Genomic DNA, 14311 nt, shown 5'->3' on the forward strand with positions numbered 1-14311 from the left:
TGACTCAGCCGCTGTGAGCCGCCAGCCTCTGCTCCCGGCCAGGAAACCCTTGGTGTAGCACCCCCTCCCCGGGGACCCTTCCCCCTCAGGATGCAAGCTGTCTCCTCCATCGTCCATTGGCAGTCCCCCAGGAAGCAGGGCTGCGCTGGCGTCATGGAGCCAGCACCAAGCATGGGGTGGCCCAGGCATGATGGCTAAAAGCAGAAAAGAAAGCCCGGCACGCAGACAGAGGCAGCGGCCTTTATTGGGATAAACCACTGCTCGCTGTCCGGAAAGCCAGCTCCCGCCTCCCACCCACGGGGCAGGTTGACAACACAGCCAGGGTTTCAGTGGCTTTTATTTAATACCCAGAAATCCAAAGTAAACACTGCTTAAAACCAATCAAGGACACAAAGATACTGGCACACAAATTGGGCAAGAGAATGTGGCTGCTTTAAAACAACACAGCTCCTGTGTCACGTCCAGTTAGGACCTCAGGGCACGCGGGGCTCTGGGCTCAGCGCTTCGTGATGCCATGCTCGAGGAGGAACCAGAGCTGCAAGCAGGCACCCCAAAACCAGGGGAGGGGGAGGGTGTTCAAAAGACAGGCCCCGCAGAGAACAGTAAGAGGAGGCATCACTGCATGGCCACTGATGATCTTGGTTAGTTCCTGTGGGTGAAGGTCCCTCTTCGGGGCGAAGGTGGGGAGGTCATTCACTACAAATGGGAATCAGTGGAGGAGGACAGGTTCTAGAACTTTCCTCAGTTAAGGACTGACAGGGAAGCTTTTGCATTCCAAGGAACTCCCAGCAACTGTCAGAGGAAAGTTGTTTCTGCTGCCCGTGTCCCCAGAAGACGCTGCAGCGTCTGGGCCACTGCAGTGGGGAGGCCCCGGACCCTGACACTCGCTTCCTGACAGCTGTTGTCCCCAAGCCACCAGGGATGATGGGTGGGTCCCAAGAGAGGAATCTAGCCACTGCATAAGTGACCCTCGCTTCGGCCTTAAAACTGCTTCCCAGCCCTCACCCCAATGCACTCTCAATTCTGGTTCAGTCCAGAGAGCAAAGCGAGGAAAGTGACACGGAAGGCCCGAGGGGTCTTGCACAGGTGGGTGGAAGGCACACCCACGCCTTCACGCCAGTTTGAGAAAAAGTAATTTGGAGACCAGAGGACATGCTTTGCTGGAGCAAGGCTTTAAACAGTCAGCATTATGAGATAAAAGTGCCTCTCTATAGTTTTCCCACATATTTATCATTCCTGTTACTCTCCTGCTTGAAACACAGTGGGCTTGAAGTGGGCTCACTGCCCTGGGAGCTGAACCCCACCACCACCTCCCTCCCCAGAAGAACCAACGCCCCTCACACCGACCTTCAGGACATGGAACAGGCCGGGGGAGCTGCCCACCTGGGCTGAAGACCCCAGGCTTCTTTCCAAACCCAGGCCTCCCCTCCTTCACCCCCACCCCACCCCCGCAGGCCCCCAGGAACTGGCATCGCCTTGCCAGGCCCACGAGTGCCCACGGCAGGTGGAGGGGCCTCCACCTCCCTGGCACCATGGTTCCACATGTGTAATGAAGGCAGCACAGAATATTCCAGCCTCGGCTATTTTGTCAATGTGGATCTTTAATGTCACCGCCTCCCGCAGGAGACGCTGTAATGCCGTTTTAATTATTTCTTTCCCCTGCTGGGTAACCTCCTCCATCAAATTGGCTATTCTGAAACCAGCCCCAGGCTGGCAGCCGCCCGAGCCCAGGCAGAACAGGCAGCTGTTCTTTAAGTCCTGAGCACTGGTACGAAATGTAATATTAACGACGTGCTCAACAGCTCTGACCTACAGCGGGAAAGGCGAATATCACAGAAGAGAAAGCCCCATGTTGCCGGGGTACTGAGCAAACTCGGGGGTCCAGGGGTCATGAAAACCCCGGCTCTGCAGGGAGGTGGGGGTGGGGGTGACCTAGCGGTAGACCCGCCTGAGACCCAGCCTAGGGGTGCCCCTTTCTCTCCCGAGATGAGGCGGGTGAGGGGTGAAGAGCACACAAATGAGGAACCCCATTTCCTTCGACAGGGCGCCCCAAGGATGCCACAGGCTGCAGAAAGCTGGGACTCGCGGAGGACAGAGGTGAACACTTCACCTCCCGTCTCACGGGCTGAGCTGTGGCCCACCCGACCCCACATATTGAAGTCCTAACCCCCAGGACCTCAGCGGGTGACGGTATTTGGGGACAGGGGTCTTCACAGAGGTAATTAAGGTACTGTGAGGTCATCAGGGTCCACCCCAACCTGTTCTGCCTGGTGTCCTTATAAAGGATGAGACGCAGACTCACAGACGGGGGGAAGCACAGGAAGCGAGGGAAGACGGTGCCCGTCCACAAGCCCAGCAGGCTCCAAAGGCACCAGCTCCGCGGACACCACCGTCTCGACTTGCAGCCCCCAGAGCTGAGACAGTGAGCGTCCGTGCCCTAACCCAGCCCCCAGCCCGCGGCACTCTGTCACGGCAGCCCCTGCAAACGGAAACACCTGCTTTCCAAAAGTTTTTGGAAAGGTATCCATCCTCAAACAGGGCCTCTGGGATTGGAGACTTCCCAGCGGCGCTGTCTCCAGCTGCCTTTTAGAGCCAGCTCCGACACAGCCCACTCAGCCGCAGCAAGAGATGAAGAAACGCCTCAGAAACCCTTCATCCCACGGACCGTGGCCGCTGGGTCCGCTGGGTCCCAGACGTCTGCGCAAAAGTGAAATGCAAGCCGCACGGGGCAGACAAGGAGTAAGGACGTGACTGGACACTCCGGTCACAGCTGAGGCTTCCAGGAGCTCCGAGGGAATTTTTTTTTCAAACTGAAAGATGGTTTTTTTGTAAAAAGGCCTGGCTGCCCAGGAGAGTCCTGCTCAGGAGATGCCACCAGGAGAACCGAGCCATCACCCCTGCTGCAACGCCGCAGTGTGTTTCTGATGACTTGTGATCACTGACGGCTGTCAGCTGGAACGCCAGGCACCCCGCCCCCGCCTCCCAGGGGCTGAGGGTCGGGGTTCCGGTTTTTTTTCTTTTCCATCTTTTGATCAACAATTGACTTGGCCCCCTGTGGCACTCCAGGAGAGGCGAGGCTGCAAACTCAAAAAGCACTGGTGTTTGGAACCTGCATTTCTAAGGATGCCGCCCACTGTGGAATTACAAGGAAAGGAGGTGAAGAGAATCTACTAGAAAAAAAAAAAAGTGGGATGAGGTGGGGAGCAACCATGGGCTGGGAGGGGAAGCCAGGGCACCTCCCGAAGCACGGCCCCCGCTGACGTCACTGGGGCTTCTCACTGTCACTCCAGGTGCTTGTACTTGGTGAACAGGTTGTAAAGAACCCGCAGGGTGGATTTGAGGTCCAGGTTCACCACATCTGTAGAAGGAAAACAGGGAAACCACTGAGGGTGAGAGAAGGTGCCCCAAATCCTGGTGCCAACACCCGGGAGACGCGGGGACACCCTCTACGTCCCCTGCAGAGCACTCTTGCTGTCTCCGCCACTCACAGGCCACTTCCCGAGCCCCTGGCTGCCACCCCGCGGGATGAGCACTGGGATGGCGAGGATTCTCCTTCATCCCTTCCAGGATGGGACCAGTCAAGTCTGCGTGGTACGCGGTCTAGAACAGCCAAGGACATGTACTGGGGACCGTGGGCCATCCTGCGGGCCTCCTGGGACAGGGCAGGCAGGAACCATGGTCCTACCCCCTCGAGGTCAGGACCAAGGTGTGGCCCAGGAAGTCCAAGCACCTTGTTTGCTGGGAAAGGGCCCTGTCCCCCTGGGGGTCAAGGCACCTGGTTCTGCTCCTCCCTTGTTCTCTGAGCTCCGACAAGGGCTTGGGGAGGGCTGCGGTCATGGGTCACGGGACAGAGTTCCTGTCCGCAGATGGGTGTTCGGCAGTGACTGCCGAGCCTCCCAGGGGGCGTGGGTGGACAGTAGCGAGAACACTCCACCCAGGATTCAAGCTGTCACTGTCAGGCGGGGATCCAGAAGCACTGGCACCACCTGCAAACCTATTATAATCGGGACTTGGAGGGCCAGGTCCACAGCCCCTGAACTGGAAGATGCTTTGAGAAGCACCCACCACCCCACTCACCCACCCCAGGGCTTCAGTTGTTCGCTCAAGTTAAGAGATTCCTGTAGAGGTCATGTAACACAGGGGTCAGGTACGGCAGCGAGGGGGCCTCTCGCCAGGGATCTGCTGGCCTCCACCGCCATTCAGACCTCACAGGCCATGACCAAGCCGCGCCCCTGCTCACAGGCGCCACTGGGCCATCAGGACAGTGACCCGACAGGCATTGAACTGCAGCCAACCTTAAATATTGTCTCAAGATATGAAGCAGCATCTCCAGTCTGAGCAAGGGCACCTGTTGGGCAATCGAACCCTGAGCCCGTGGGGCAGAGGCTGCGTCCTCCAAGTCAAGTGGTTACTGAAGAACCGGCCTTGGTGGCTTTGCCAGCATAGGACTCTAGGTCCCCGAAGCCCTGAGGGCAACAGGGAGCTGGGGTCGGCAGAGCCCGGCCTTTGAGCCACACACTCAGGACCTGATGGGACAGACATGGCCGGTCACCCAGCCCCTCGAAGACCCGGGTCAGGGTGTTACCTTCGGGGCGAGCCTTGGGCTTCTTAAGACCTCCGTCTAGCATCAGCTCAAAGGCAAATGACACGTTGTGGACCTGCCAAGGAAGCCAGAGTTAGCGTCGGGGCTGCAACTGGTCCCAGGCCTGCCCACTGGCCCCCATCTCCACTGATTTTCTTCTAAGGGGATGGAAGCAAGCGTGGACAGGGGCACCTTTGGAATAACTCAGCCCACAAGGACCAGGGGTGCCCAGGGCAGGACAGAGGGTGGGCAGGGGGAGGGGGAGGGAGTCTGTGGAGCACAACACACCTGCCAGGTGGGCCTCATTCCCCTTCCCGGGGTGAGGGGCCCAGGAGACGCAGGGAGGAGGGGGCACGGAGCTGCCCCGAGGGCTGGGAGTCCCCAGGCTCCAACACGCCCTCGTGAAGACAAGTGACAGCAGCTTCCTTTCACAGCTGAGGAACCGAGGCTCAGAAAAGGCAAGTGACCTCCCGAAGGTGCCTGGCCCTGGGCCCTGTCCCCAGCACACAGCAGTCACCTGCTATCTGTCAGAAGGGCCTCGAGCCAGCTGAGCATGACAGCGTGCCCTCGCCAGGGGTATATCGTTAGCCCTGACCCAGAGTAGGTGCCATGGACCCTGCTGGAGCTGAAGTCAGGCCACTGGTGGATGCTGCACGGCCTGGTCCTGACCCTCGACCTGCTCGATGCCCCGGAAAGGTGGCCACATCTGCACTCAGCCCCCAAGGATGCTCACAGTTTGCTCATTTCTGTTAATGGCTGCTGCAGAGGTTAGACACAGAGCCACCTCTGCTGAGTTTCAAGGCCACCAGAACCATGGAGATATTGGTGATCAACCAAATCACAGACAGCCAGATGTCTGTATCGAGTGAAGGCTGGTGGGGGGTGGGGGAAGGAGGAGGGCAGGAAAACCAAAAAGTGAAATAAATCACAGATGTCCGAGCTGGAAAGGACTTCAGGGCTCTCCTGTAATCAAACACCCTTTAAACAGTAACATTTTCATGGTTTCCCTGCCAATGAATCAGAAACACGACAAGAAGTTTGCCTGCAAAGTGGTTTAATGATTAACCAGGAAAAAGACACTTGGCAAAATACTCCTCCATTAGTCAAGACCAGGAGAGCTAGGGGCACAGCAGAGAAGCTTCAAGGCCACGGAGGCACTGGGTGGGTAGCGCTCAGAAACATAGAGAAGGCCACCATCCACTGAGTGTCAAACAGGAGCCCGGCCCTGGCATGGGGGACATGCTCCAGAGTGGTGCAGGCCACTCACACCCAGTCCTGGGTGAGCTGCAAATGACCTGAGGCTTGCGGGCCATGCCGAGGGGAGATAGGACACAGGCTGTCAGAGTCCCACCTGCAGGGCCTGGAGCCAGCCTGGAGAGAGGGCTGAACCCAGTTGGGCCTTGGAGGAGGGACACACATGGGAGATGACCGGAGGGTCTTAATCTCCCACTTCCCAAAGGAGGTCCTGGGCTAGACGGGTGAGAACATCTATCATCTGTGCCGAGAAAGTCCCTGGGCTCCGAAAGGCAGGGCTGGGCTTCAGCCCACACAAGTCTGGATAGGAACCTGTGCCCTGTCTCCAGCAGCATCCTGCCTCTTCCACCATCCACTGAGATCCAGCTCCCTGATTCACACACACAACAGGCTTGGAGTCGAGATGGAGCCAGGACGGCCAAGAGGGAGAAACAGGGCAACAGTAGGTTAGACCATCAGCCCAACGCAGGAACAGTCGTCTTCCGTGGCCCCCAGGCTGGCCGAATGTGCCCCCATCACGGGTGTGGAGCATGATCAAGTCCACGAGGCCCCTCCCTGCCCCAAGGAAAGACTGGCTGGCAGGGGGATGGGGGTGTGGGAGGCAGGGAGGTGCAGGGGTGGGGGGAGCATCCTTTCAAGGCCCACCTCTCTACAGCTGCTTGGCCCAACCAGTGGTAGGTTTTGAGCAAGACTTTCCTCTGCTTTCTTCTCTGTCCGAGGAAACCAGCAGTCAGGAAGCTGCCCCCTTCCCCTTCCGTTCTCTCGCAGAGCCAAGCCTTAACCCCACAACCTCGTTGCCCCTGCAGAGAAGCACCCTCGGAGCCCGGCTCCACGGACATGGCACAAAGAACAGCAAACACCTCCCGACAGGACGTGAGGCCACCTCCTTGACCGTGATCCCTGAGAGTGAGACCCCCCCACCCCAGGCCACACTCTGAACCCCAAAGCCCCACACTGCTGCCAGAAAGCAGTCCACAGCAGGATCCCCCAAGTGCTTTCTCTCTGTGATGCAAAGGAGTTTCAAAAACCAGGAGAGGAGAGAGAAGGGTAGAGGGTCTCAGAAAGGAATGGGGTCTCCTGGTTCCACCCCTGCTGACTGTGATCCATCCACACGCCGAGGACCCCTTTCCTTCCCGGGGACAGGGACTTGGATGAGGAAACAAATGGGAAAGCACCCTGAAACTGCAAAGCCCTTTCTGAGACTTGCTTCCAGGAATAACCTTCAAGTCTCCAGAACAAAGGCCACCCCCCAGAGAGAGAGGGACACTGCAGAATCTTCCAGGAGATGACCACAGACCTAAGGTACCCAGCAAAGTGACCGGCACAGAGCAAGGCTCAATGGTGGGCCTCGAACAAGAAGGGTGGGTGGTACCCCTGCCTCTCAGATGCTCGATGGGGCTGTTCAGTTGTTTGCAGGAACCTCAGGGTCGGAGACATCCCATCTCATCTTTCTAAACTCCAATGTGATCCTTTAAAAGCACGTGCCCACGAAGCATCTCGGAGTTTGCTCACTGATCTGTCTCCTGTCACTGCTACAAGGATTCTCAGTGCCTGGCAGAGTCTGGGGTCCTGAGGATGCTTCGAGAGGGTCTCTCAGCATGAGTCACCACTGCCCGGCCACACTGGGGACGAGGTGCCTGGCCCCGGCCGGAAGTGGGTTCAGGTCTGTGTAGCAGGGAAAGGCCATCATCTGCGAGGTTAGTAAGCACCATGGCTAATGAGGAACCTCCCAGTGGCACCATGAGGCCATCACTCATGGGGAGGAAGGCAGAGAATCCAGGGGTGGGGCTGGGGGCTAACACGGCTGGAGAAAGACCGTCCAGAATGCCGGCTTCCAGCCAGGAGAGCTCTGGAGGCCCCTGGGCCACCACTGGACCCTACAAGCGTCAACGGTCTCACACCCACGGGATGCTGTCCCCTACAGCAGCCACCCGCCTCCCGTTCAGAGATGAAGGTGGACTGAACAGGCCTTGGGCCTCCCAGGTCAGAGGGTGATGGACAGAGATGCGTCCCATTTCAGAGGGAAGGAGGCCGGGGCTGGGAGAGGCCACCCCTGCTATTGCACAGAGCCTGTCCCGGAAAGAAGCCCAGCTGCAGTCGGCCTGGCTGACTTCACCCTTCTCACCAGCCTTCGTGCTCACTCGAACAAAGAAAAGATCTCTCCAGAACAGTGCTTCTGGAAACTTCCCTGGTGGTTCAGTGGCTAAGACTTCTGGGAACCTCCCTGGCGGTTCAGTGGTTAAGACTTTGCCTACCAGTGAAGGGGACACAGGTTCAAAAGATCCCACATGCCTTGCAGCCAAAAACCCAACACATCAAACAGGAGTAATATTGTAACACATTCCATAAAGACTTTAGAAATGGTCCAGGTCAAAAAACAAACAAACAGAGATCCTTCTGCAGCCAGCCGCGTGGGCAGGATGAGCTCCATGACCAAGCTGTCTGTCTTCCTGCCTCCTGACCCGCCCCACGCAGCCCCGAGCACCCCACCCCCCACCCCCTCTGTGCACCGAGGGGAACGTGCCAGAACCTCGCTGATCTGCTGTGATCCATCTCAGCGGGCCAGACGGCAGCGACATTTGGCCACGAGCAAGCCGCCCTCGAGATGCCAGAAGCAGGCTGATTGGTAAACACTGGCCCGGCTTCCGGATGTGTCTCTGCCGCGCCCGCTTGCCTCGTCTGCCTCCCTGACTCATGGGTCTAGCACTTTGGGAAAATAAAATGACAGATGCTCTCGAGTTCAAGCAATACGGTCATTCCACGAGCCAGGTTTCGGAAGGCGAGGAGCCAGACACTGCTGGGACGGCTGGGCCTGCGGAAGCCCTTGGCGGGAGGCAAACACCCGGTCACAAGAGTGTCCCAAATGTGAGGGCCTTGCCCTTTGACCCAAACAATCCTCTCTGAGGATTTTCCTAGAAAACAATCCACAGGAATGGAAACATATATATTTATATTCACATATTCATGATCGTGGCATCCAGTCCCATCACTTCATGGCAAATAGATGGGGGAAAAGTGGAAACAACAGATTTTATTTTCCTGAGCTCCAAAATCGCTGTGGATGGTGACTGCACAGCCATGAAATTAAAAGACACTTGCTCCTTGTAAAGAAAGCTATGACCAACCTAGATAGCATATTAGAAAGCAGAGACATCATTTTGCCGACAAAGGTCCATATAGTCAAAGCTATAGTTTTTCCATGTATGGATGTGAGAGTTGGACCATAAGGAAGGCTGCTGCTGCTAAGTTGCTTCAGTTGTGTCTGACTCTGTGCGACCGCATAGTCGGCAGCCCACCAGGCTCCTCCGTCCTTGGGAATCTCCAGGCAAGAACACTGGAGTGGGTTGCCATTTCCTTCTCCAAGGAAGGCTGAGTGCCAAAGAATTGATGCTTTTGAACTGAGGTGTTGGAGAAGACTCTTCAGAGTCCCTTGGACAGCAAGGAGATCAAACCAGTCAATTCTAAAGCAAATCAATCCTGAATATTCATTGGAAGGACTAACGCTGATGCTGAAGCTGAACTCCAATACTTTGGTCATCTGATGTGAAGAGCCGACTCATTTGAAAAGACCCTGATGCTGGGAAAGATTGAAGGCAAGAGGAGAAGGGGACGACAGAGGATGAGATGGTTGGATGGCATCACCAACACAATGGACATGAGCTTGGGCAAGCTCTGGGAGTTAGTGAAGGACAGGGAAGCCTGGCATGCTGCAGTCCATGGGGGTCAAACATTTGGACACGACTTAGCGACTGGACAACAATATATTCACAACAATACCTTATTGTTTTAATAGCCAAAAAGAAACAAACGAATTGCCCTAGAGTGGAAAACAGGGAGACTGGCATCATAGCCGCTCCATGGACTTTGTGCAGCCATTGAAGATGGTGTTTAGGAAGCTCATGAAGCAGCAGGCAGACCACGCGGCACGAACAGGGGAAGGATTTGCAACTCTACTGACATTTGGCCGCAGTTATTAAGAGCAGCATCGTCCCAGGGAGAGTCCAACGAGAACGTGGCTCACGACTGCTGGATGCGTTAGGCACTGCCCACAGGGCTCCTTCCTTTCCGAGGGTCACGTGTCATCACCACACCATTTTCTGGGCAGGTTGGACTTCACAAAGAGTGGCCCAGGGATTCTACACTGCTCACTTGGATACGCGTGTCCCAGGCCACTCCCAGGATGGAGACCGCGCACACACGTACCTTCTGATCGAAGCTGTCGGGGGTCAGGTAGAAGTTGTGCAGGGGTACGAAGTAATCTTCCAGGAGCCCCATGAGCAGCACCAGGTACACACCATCTGCAAACTACAGAGGAACACGCGTGATGTTCTGGGCCGTGCATGGAGTCAGCAAAGGCTCTGCAGCCACTCAAACGGAGGACAAGTACTTTAGAGTTAAGAAAATAAATCCATCTCTTGTTGAGGAACTCGAACCTGCAGTCAGGTGAAGGGCCAGGGTGCAAAGCGGGCACTTGAGACTGTATGTGATGACACGAAGTGTGGCTGAGTGGGGAGGACCAGACCACTGACCGTGGGGATCACGCTGGGTCCCACCTCTCTGGGTTGTCGTGGGGACCCTGTGAGGAGGGGGGCAGGGAGCACCAGGCACGCAGGGAGTGCTCCACCTGTGCCAGCAGCGGGCACAGTTAACCCACAGCCTGCAGGGTGCCCTAGGCTTTAGTTTGGGGTTTGCTGGCCTGTTCTGCTTGCTCACTTGGTAAGCTGCCTGGGTGCCTTCTTCTAGAGGCATTCACGGTGGGACAAGGCTTTCCCTGCCCTGGTGATGGAGGGCTTTTGTGTGCACCCAGCATGCAGGTCTATCCTAGCTGGGTCCTAATCGGTAGGCTACAGTCTCTCCCCAAATCCCAGCCCCTCGACCTGCTACATGGCCCAGCAGCACCTGCCACGCACAGGAAGCGGCCAGGAATCTAGATCCAAAGACTTTGTTCTTTGCCTGGGCTCCCCCGCACCCAATAAGCCAGGACAGGGGGCAAATGCTCCTTTTACAGCGAAGGCAGAGCAATTTGCCCAGGGGGAGGAGAGGACCGAGGCGCAGGAGGCAGGGCCTGATCTCTGGGACATGGACCAGCACTCGGGACGGGGAGGGGGCAGGACCCGCCTGCCCACCCTCCCAGAGGACATCTCCTGCAGATCAAGGACTTGTGACGAGCCCAGCCTCCAGATTCTAAAGCTGTGTGGTCCAATACAGTTTCCACTGGCCACATGTGCCAGCTGAAGATTTTCACAGGCTTTGTAATGATACTGACTTATTTCAAGTTTAAACACGTAGGGAGAAGTTCAGAGAGGTTGAGGAACTAGCTCAGTGGCACAGAGCCAGGAAGCTGCCCCCCAGTCTAAGAGTGGTTTTAAAAAGAAAGGAAAACACACACATACACACACCCAGAGCAAAGAACTGGAGCCCAGTTTGCTCTGACTTCCAGGACATCAGAAGTTTAACAATGAACATATTTATGAAAATACTCAGAGTCCTTTGCAACAACAAAAAGAAAAATCTGTATTTTGGGGCCTGGGTATCTCTTTTGGTGGATCACTGGCTCAAAATATTTTTAAGATATTACTTCATGTGTGTTTGCTAAGTCACTCCAGTCGTGTCCAATTCTTTGCTACCTTATGGACTGTAGCCCGCCAGGTTCCTCTGTCCATGGGACTCTCCAGGCAAGAATACTGGAGTGGGTTGCCATGCCCTCCTCCAGGGGATCTTCCCCACCCAGGGATCGAACCCAGGTCTCTTATGTCTCCTGCATCAGCAGGCAGGTTCTTTACCACTAGCACCATTTGGGAAGCCCCATTACTTCCCACTGTGCAGTGACAGAAAAAAATAATGGACACACAGAGCAAACAGAGATCAATGCAAACTTAAGTTTAGAATTCAGCCTAAGACGTGTGGCTGTTGATACCAGCAGGCAGAGCCATCTGGGCAGTGGCCATCAGGGACAGCTGGCGAGGATGTGGGCTCTCACCACCGCCGATGAGAGCTTCAGGTGGGCAAAGCTTCCGGGCCCTCCGTGTAACTACCCACCTTTGCTCTAAAAACCCCAATTGTAGGAGTTTATCCTGAGGAAGCAGATAAAGGTATAAACAGCTGTGTCCAAAGATACTGGTTGTACAGCTATTTACCAGATCAGGAAACGTCCTATCAAAAGGACTGGATTTAATGACACGCAGAGTAGGAGGCAGCTACTAAAGTGATGAACGCAGACAGGCCAGACAACACGAAAGGGGTGCAACAGAAACCCACTCACTCACACAAAAAGATGCCCACACTATTAAGTAACACTTTACAAAACAGCTGCTTTGCAAAAAAAAAACAAACAAAAAACCCTGACCCACAGTCATTTCAAAAAACACACTCATGCGTACAAACCATGTGGAAAAATGCACACCCAACCGTTAACTGCAGTGGTTTACCTCTGGAGAGAATGCTGAGGGAGTTGGGGCAGGGGCAGACTAAAAAGGTGGTTCCTTTTCGAGTGAGTACACTTCTGGACTGTTAATACATCAAGCTGCAAATAATCAGAGGCTAAACGCGCAATATTAGTAAACTGCTAAAAAAGAAAAAAGTGTTCTTACAAATGATGCACAAATAAATATATGCACTAAAAAACGGACCACTCAGCTTTCAAACACAGAGCGAGCTGCCCACGAGGAGCCATCCGTGTAGAGAGATGATCTGGAGTAAACCCCCAGCGCCGTTATCTCTGGGGGAGGGGATTATGGGTGATTTTTATTTGTTTTGCTTATCTGCATTTTCAGACATTCCTACAATGAACCTGAATTACTTTTTTAATTAGAAAAGCAAATGAGAAAAGTTAAAGAAGGAGAAAGGAATGAATGCAATCACCCAGGGGTTTAAGAAGGATCAGCTGCACATTAGAGAAACGGGCACCGAGAACGTGAAAGACGTCAAACTCAAGCACCCAGCTAATCCCGGGGAAATTATATTTTGTCTTTAATGCTCGCCGAGTGCTCAAAACATATTTTCACACTGCGGCTTTCACTCTGAGTGGGGGTGGGGAGGTATACTTTCTATACTTGCGGCAGGAGAAATATGTGGTGTGTATTCACTGGAGGGGCGCCAGCCGCATTTGCTGGCTAAGCACTAAGGGTAGGACGGCCACAGACAGCAGAAGTAGAGGCGGCCAGGGATGTCCCTGGTGGTTCAGAGGTTAAGACTCCTCGCTCTCACTGCAGGGGGCTCAGGTTCGATCCCTGGTCGGGGAAATAGATTCCACATGCTGTGCAGGCAAAACAATTTTAGAAAAATTAAAAAAAAAAAAGAAGCAGAGGCAGAGGCAGCCACACATTCTAGTCTGAGGGACACACACATGCAGAGGCTCTTTGGCGGGGGTGCCGGCACCTTGGAGGGCACTGTGGTTAAATTGCATCCCTGCACCAAAAAAGACACGGATGCTGGGAAAGATTGAGGGCAGGAGGAGAAGTGGCAGCAGAGGACAAGATGGTTGGAGGGCATCACTGACTCAATGGACACGAGTGTGAGCGAGCTCCGGGAGTTGGTGATGGACAGGGAAGCCTGGCGTGCTGCAGTCCATGGGGTCATAAAGAGGCGGACACGACCGAGCGACTGAACAATAACAACAACCCAAAAAGATGTGTTGGAATCCTGGCCGCCCCCCAGAACCTGTGAGTGTGAACTTACTTGGAAATAGGGTCTTGGCAGAAGTAAGCTCATTAGGGTGGGCTTTAATCCAACACAATTGTGTTTTTACCAAAAAAGGGGGGAAATTTGAATACAGATCCATGGGAAAGCCAAGATGGACATAATACATCTGATGACTCAAGAAATGCCCGAAGTTACCAGCAAGCCACCAGAAGCTGGGGGCGGCCGGGGCTTGCACTGACCACGTCCCTGCCCCCCGCCCCACTCCTTCCCAGAGCCTCAGAAGGAACAGCCCTGTAGACACCCTGATCTGGGATTTCTGGCTTCCAGAACTATGAGGTTATATGTGTTGTTTAAGGGGCTTTGTTCCAGAAGCCCCAGGAATTAAAACAGAGGGTGTGAGAGAAGGTCCAAGAGGCTGGGGCTGGGACTATTTCAACTGCCTGATGGACATTCTCTGTATGACGAACACAACGCTGTCTGATTTTGTTCATGCAGGCCACCGAAGATCAGAGAGCTGGCTGAAAACCACACCAGACAAAAGATCCTTCAACCCAGAATACAGCTCACCTGGGTCTCCAGTTCCGTCACCTCCAGATTCAGCTTGTTGAGGTGCTTGTTCACAAACGTGATGAGGGACTGCAAGGCAAAGAGACATGGGAAACGTAAGCACGAGATTCGGCTCCCACATCACGGGGCGGACGCGACAGGTGCCATCTCTGGCTCTGTGAGACACTTCCGTAATCTCCCGTTGGCTGGAATGAAAGGCTCGAGTCGAAAATGAAATATTCTTACAATCACCCTTGGTTTTAATGAGATAAAACCTAAATCCACCCC

The 14311-nt window shown here is 54.8% G+C and overlaps 1 protein-coding gene across 1 annotated transcript in view; it reads right to left on the reverse strand.

The window, feature by feature from the left end:
* Positions 1 to 319: 319 nt before the first annotated feature.
* Positions 320 to 14311, reverse strand: part of PARVB (parvin beta) — a 119287-nt gene continuing 105295 nt past the window's right edge. Inside the window, exons 10-13 of the mRNA XM_040234520.1 lie at positions 14045 to 14113; positions 10040 to 10141; positions 4586 to 4658; positions 320 to 3358 (exon numbers count right to left, since the gene is read on the reverse strand). Coding sequence (XP_040090454.1) covers positions 3282 to 3358; positions 4586 to 4658; positions 10040 to 10141; positions 14045 to 14113 — 321 coding nt within the window. The 3' untranslated portion in view covers positions 320 to 3281. The remainder of the gene's footprint in view (positions 3359 to 4585; positions 4659 to 10039; positions 10142 to 14044; positions 14114 to 14311) is intronic.

Source organism: Oryx dammah, unplaced genomic scaffold (genome assembly GCF_014754425.2).
Source record: "Oryx dammah isolate SB20612 unplaced genomic scaffold, SCBI_Odam_1.1 HiC_scaffold_29, whole genome shotgun sequence".
In the NCBI taxonomy this organism is placed as follows: Eukaryota; Metazoa; Chordata; class Mammalia; order Artiodactyla; family Bovidae; genus Oryx; species Oryx dammah.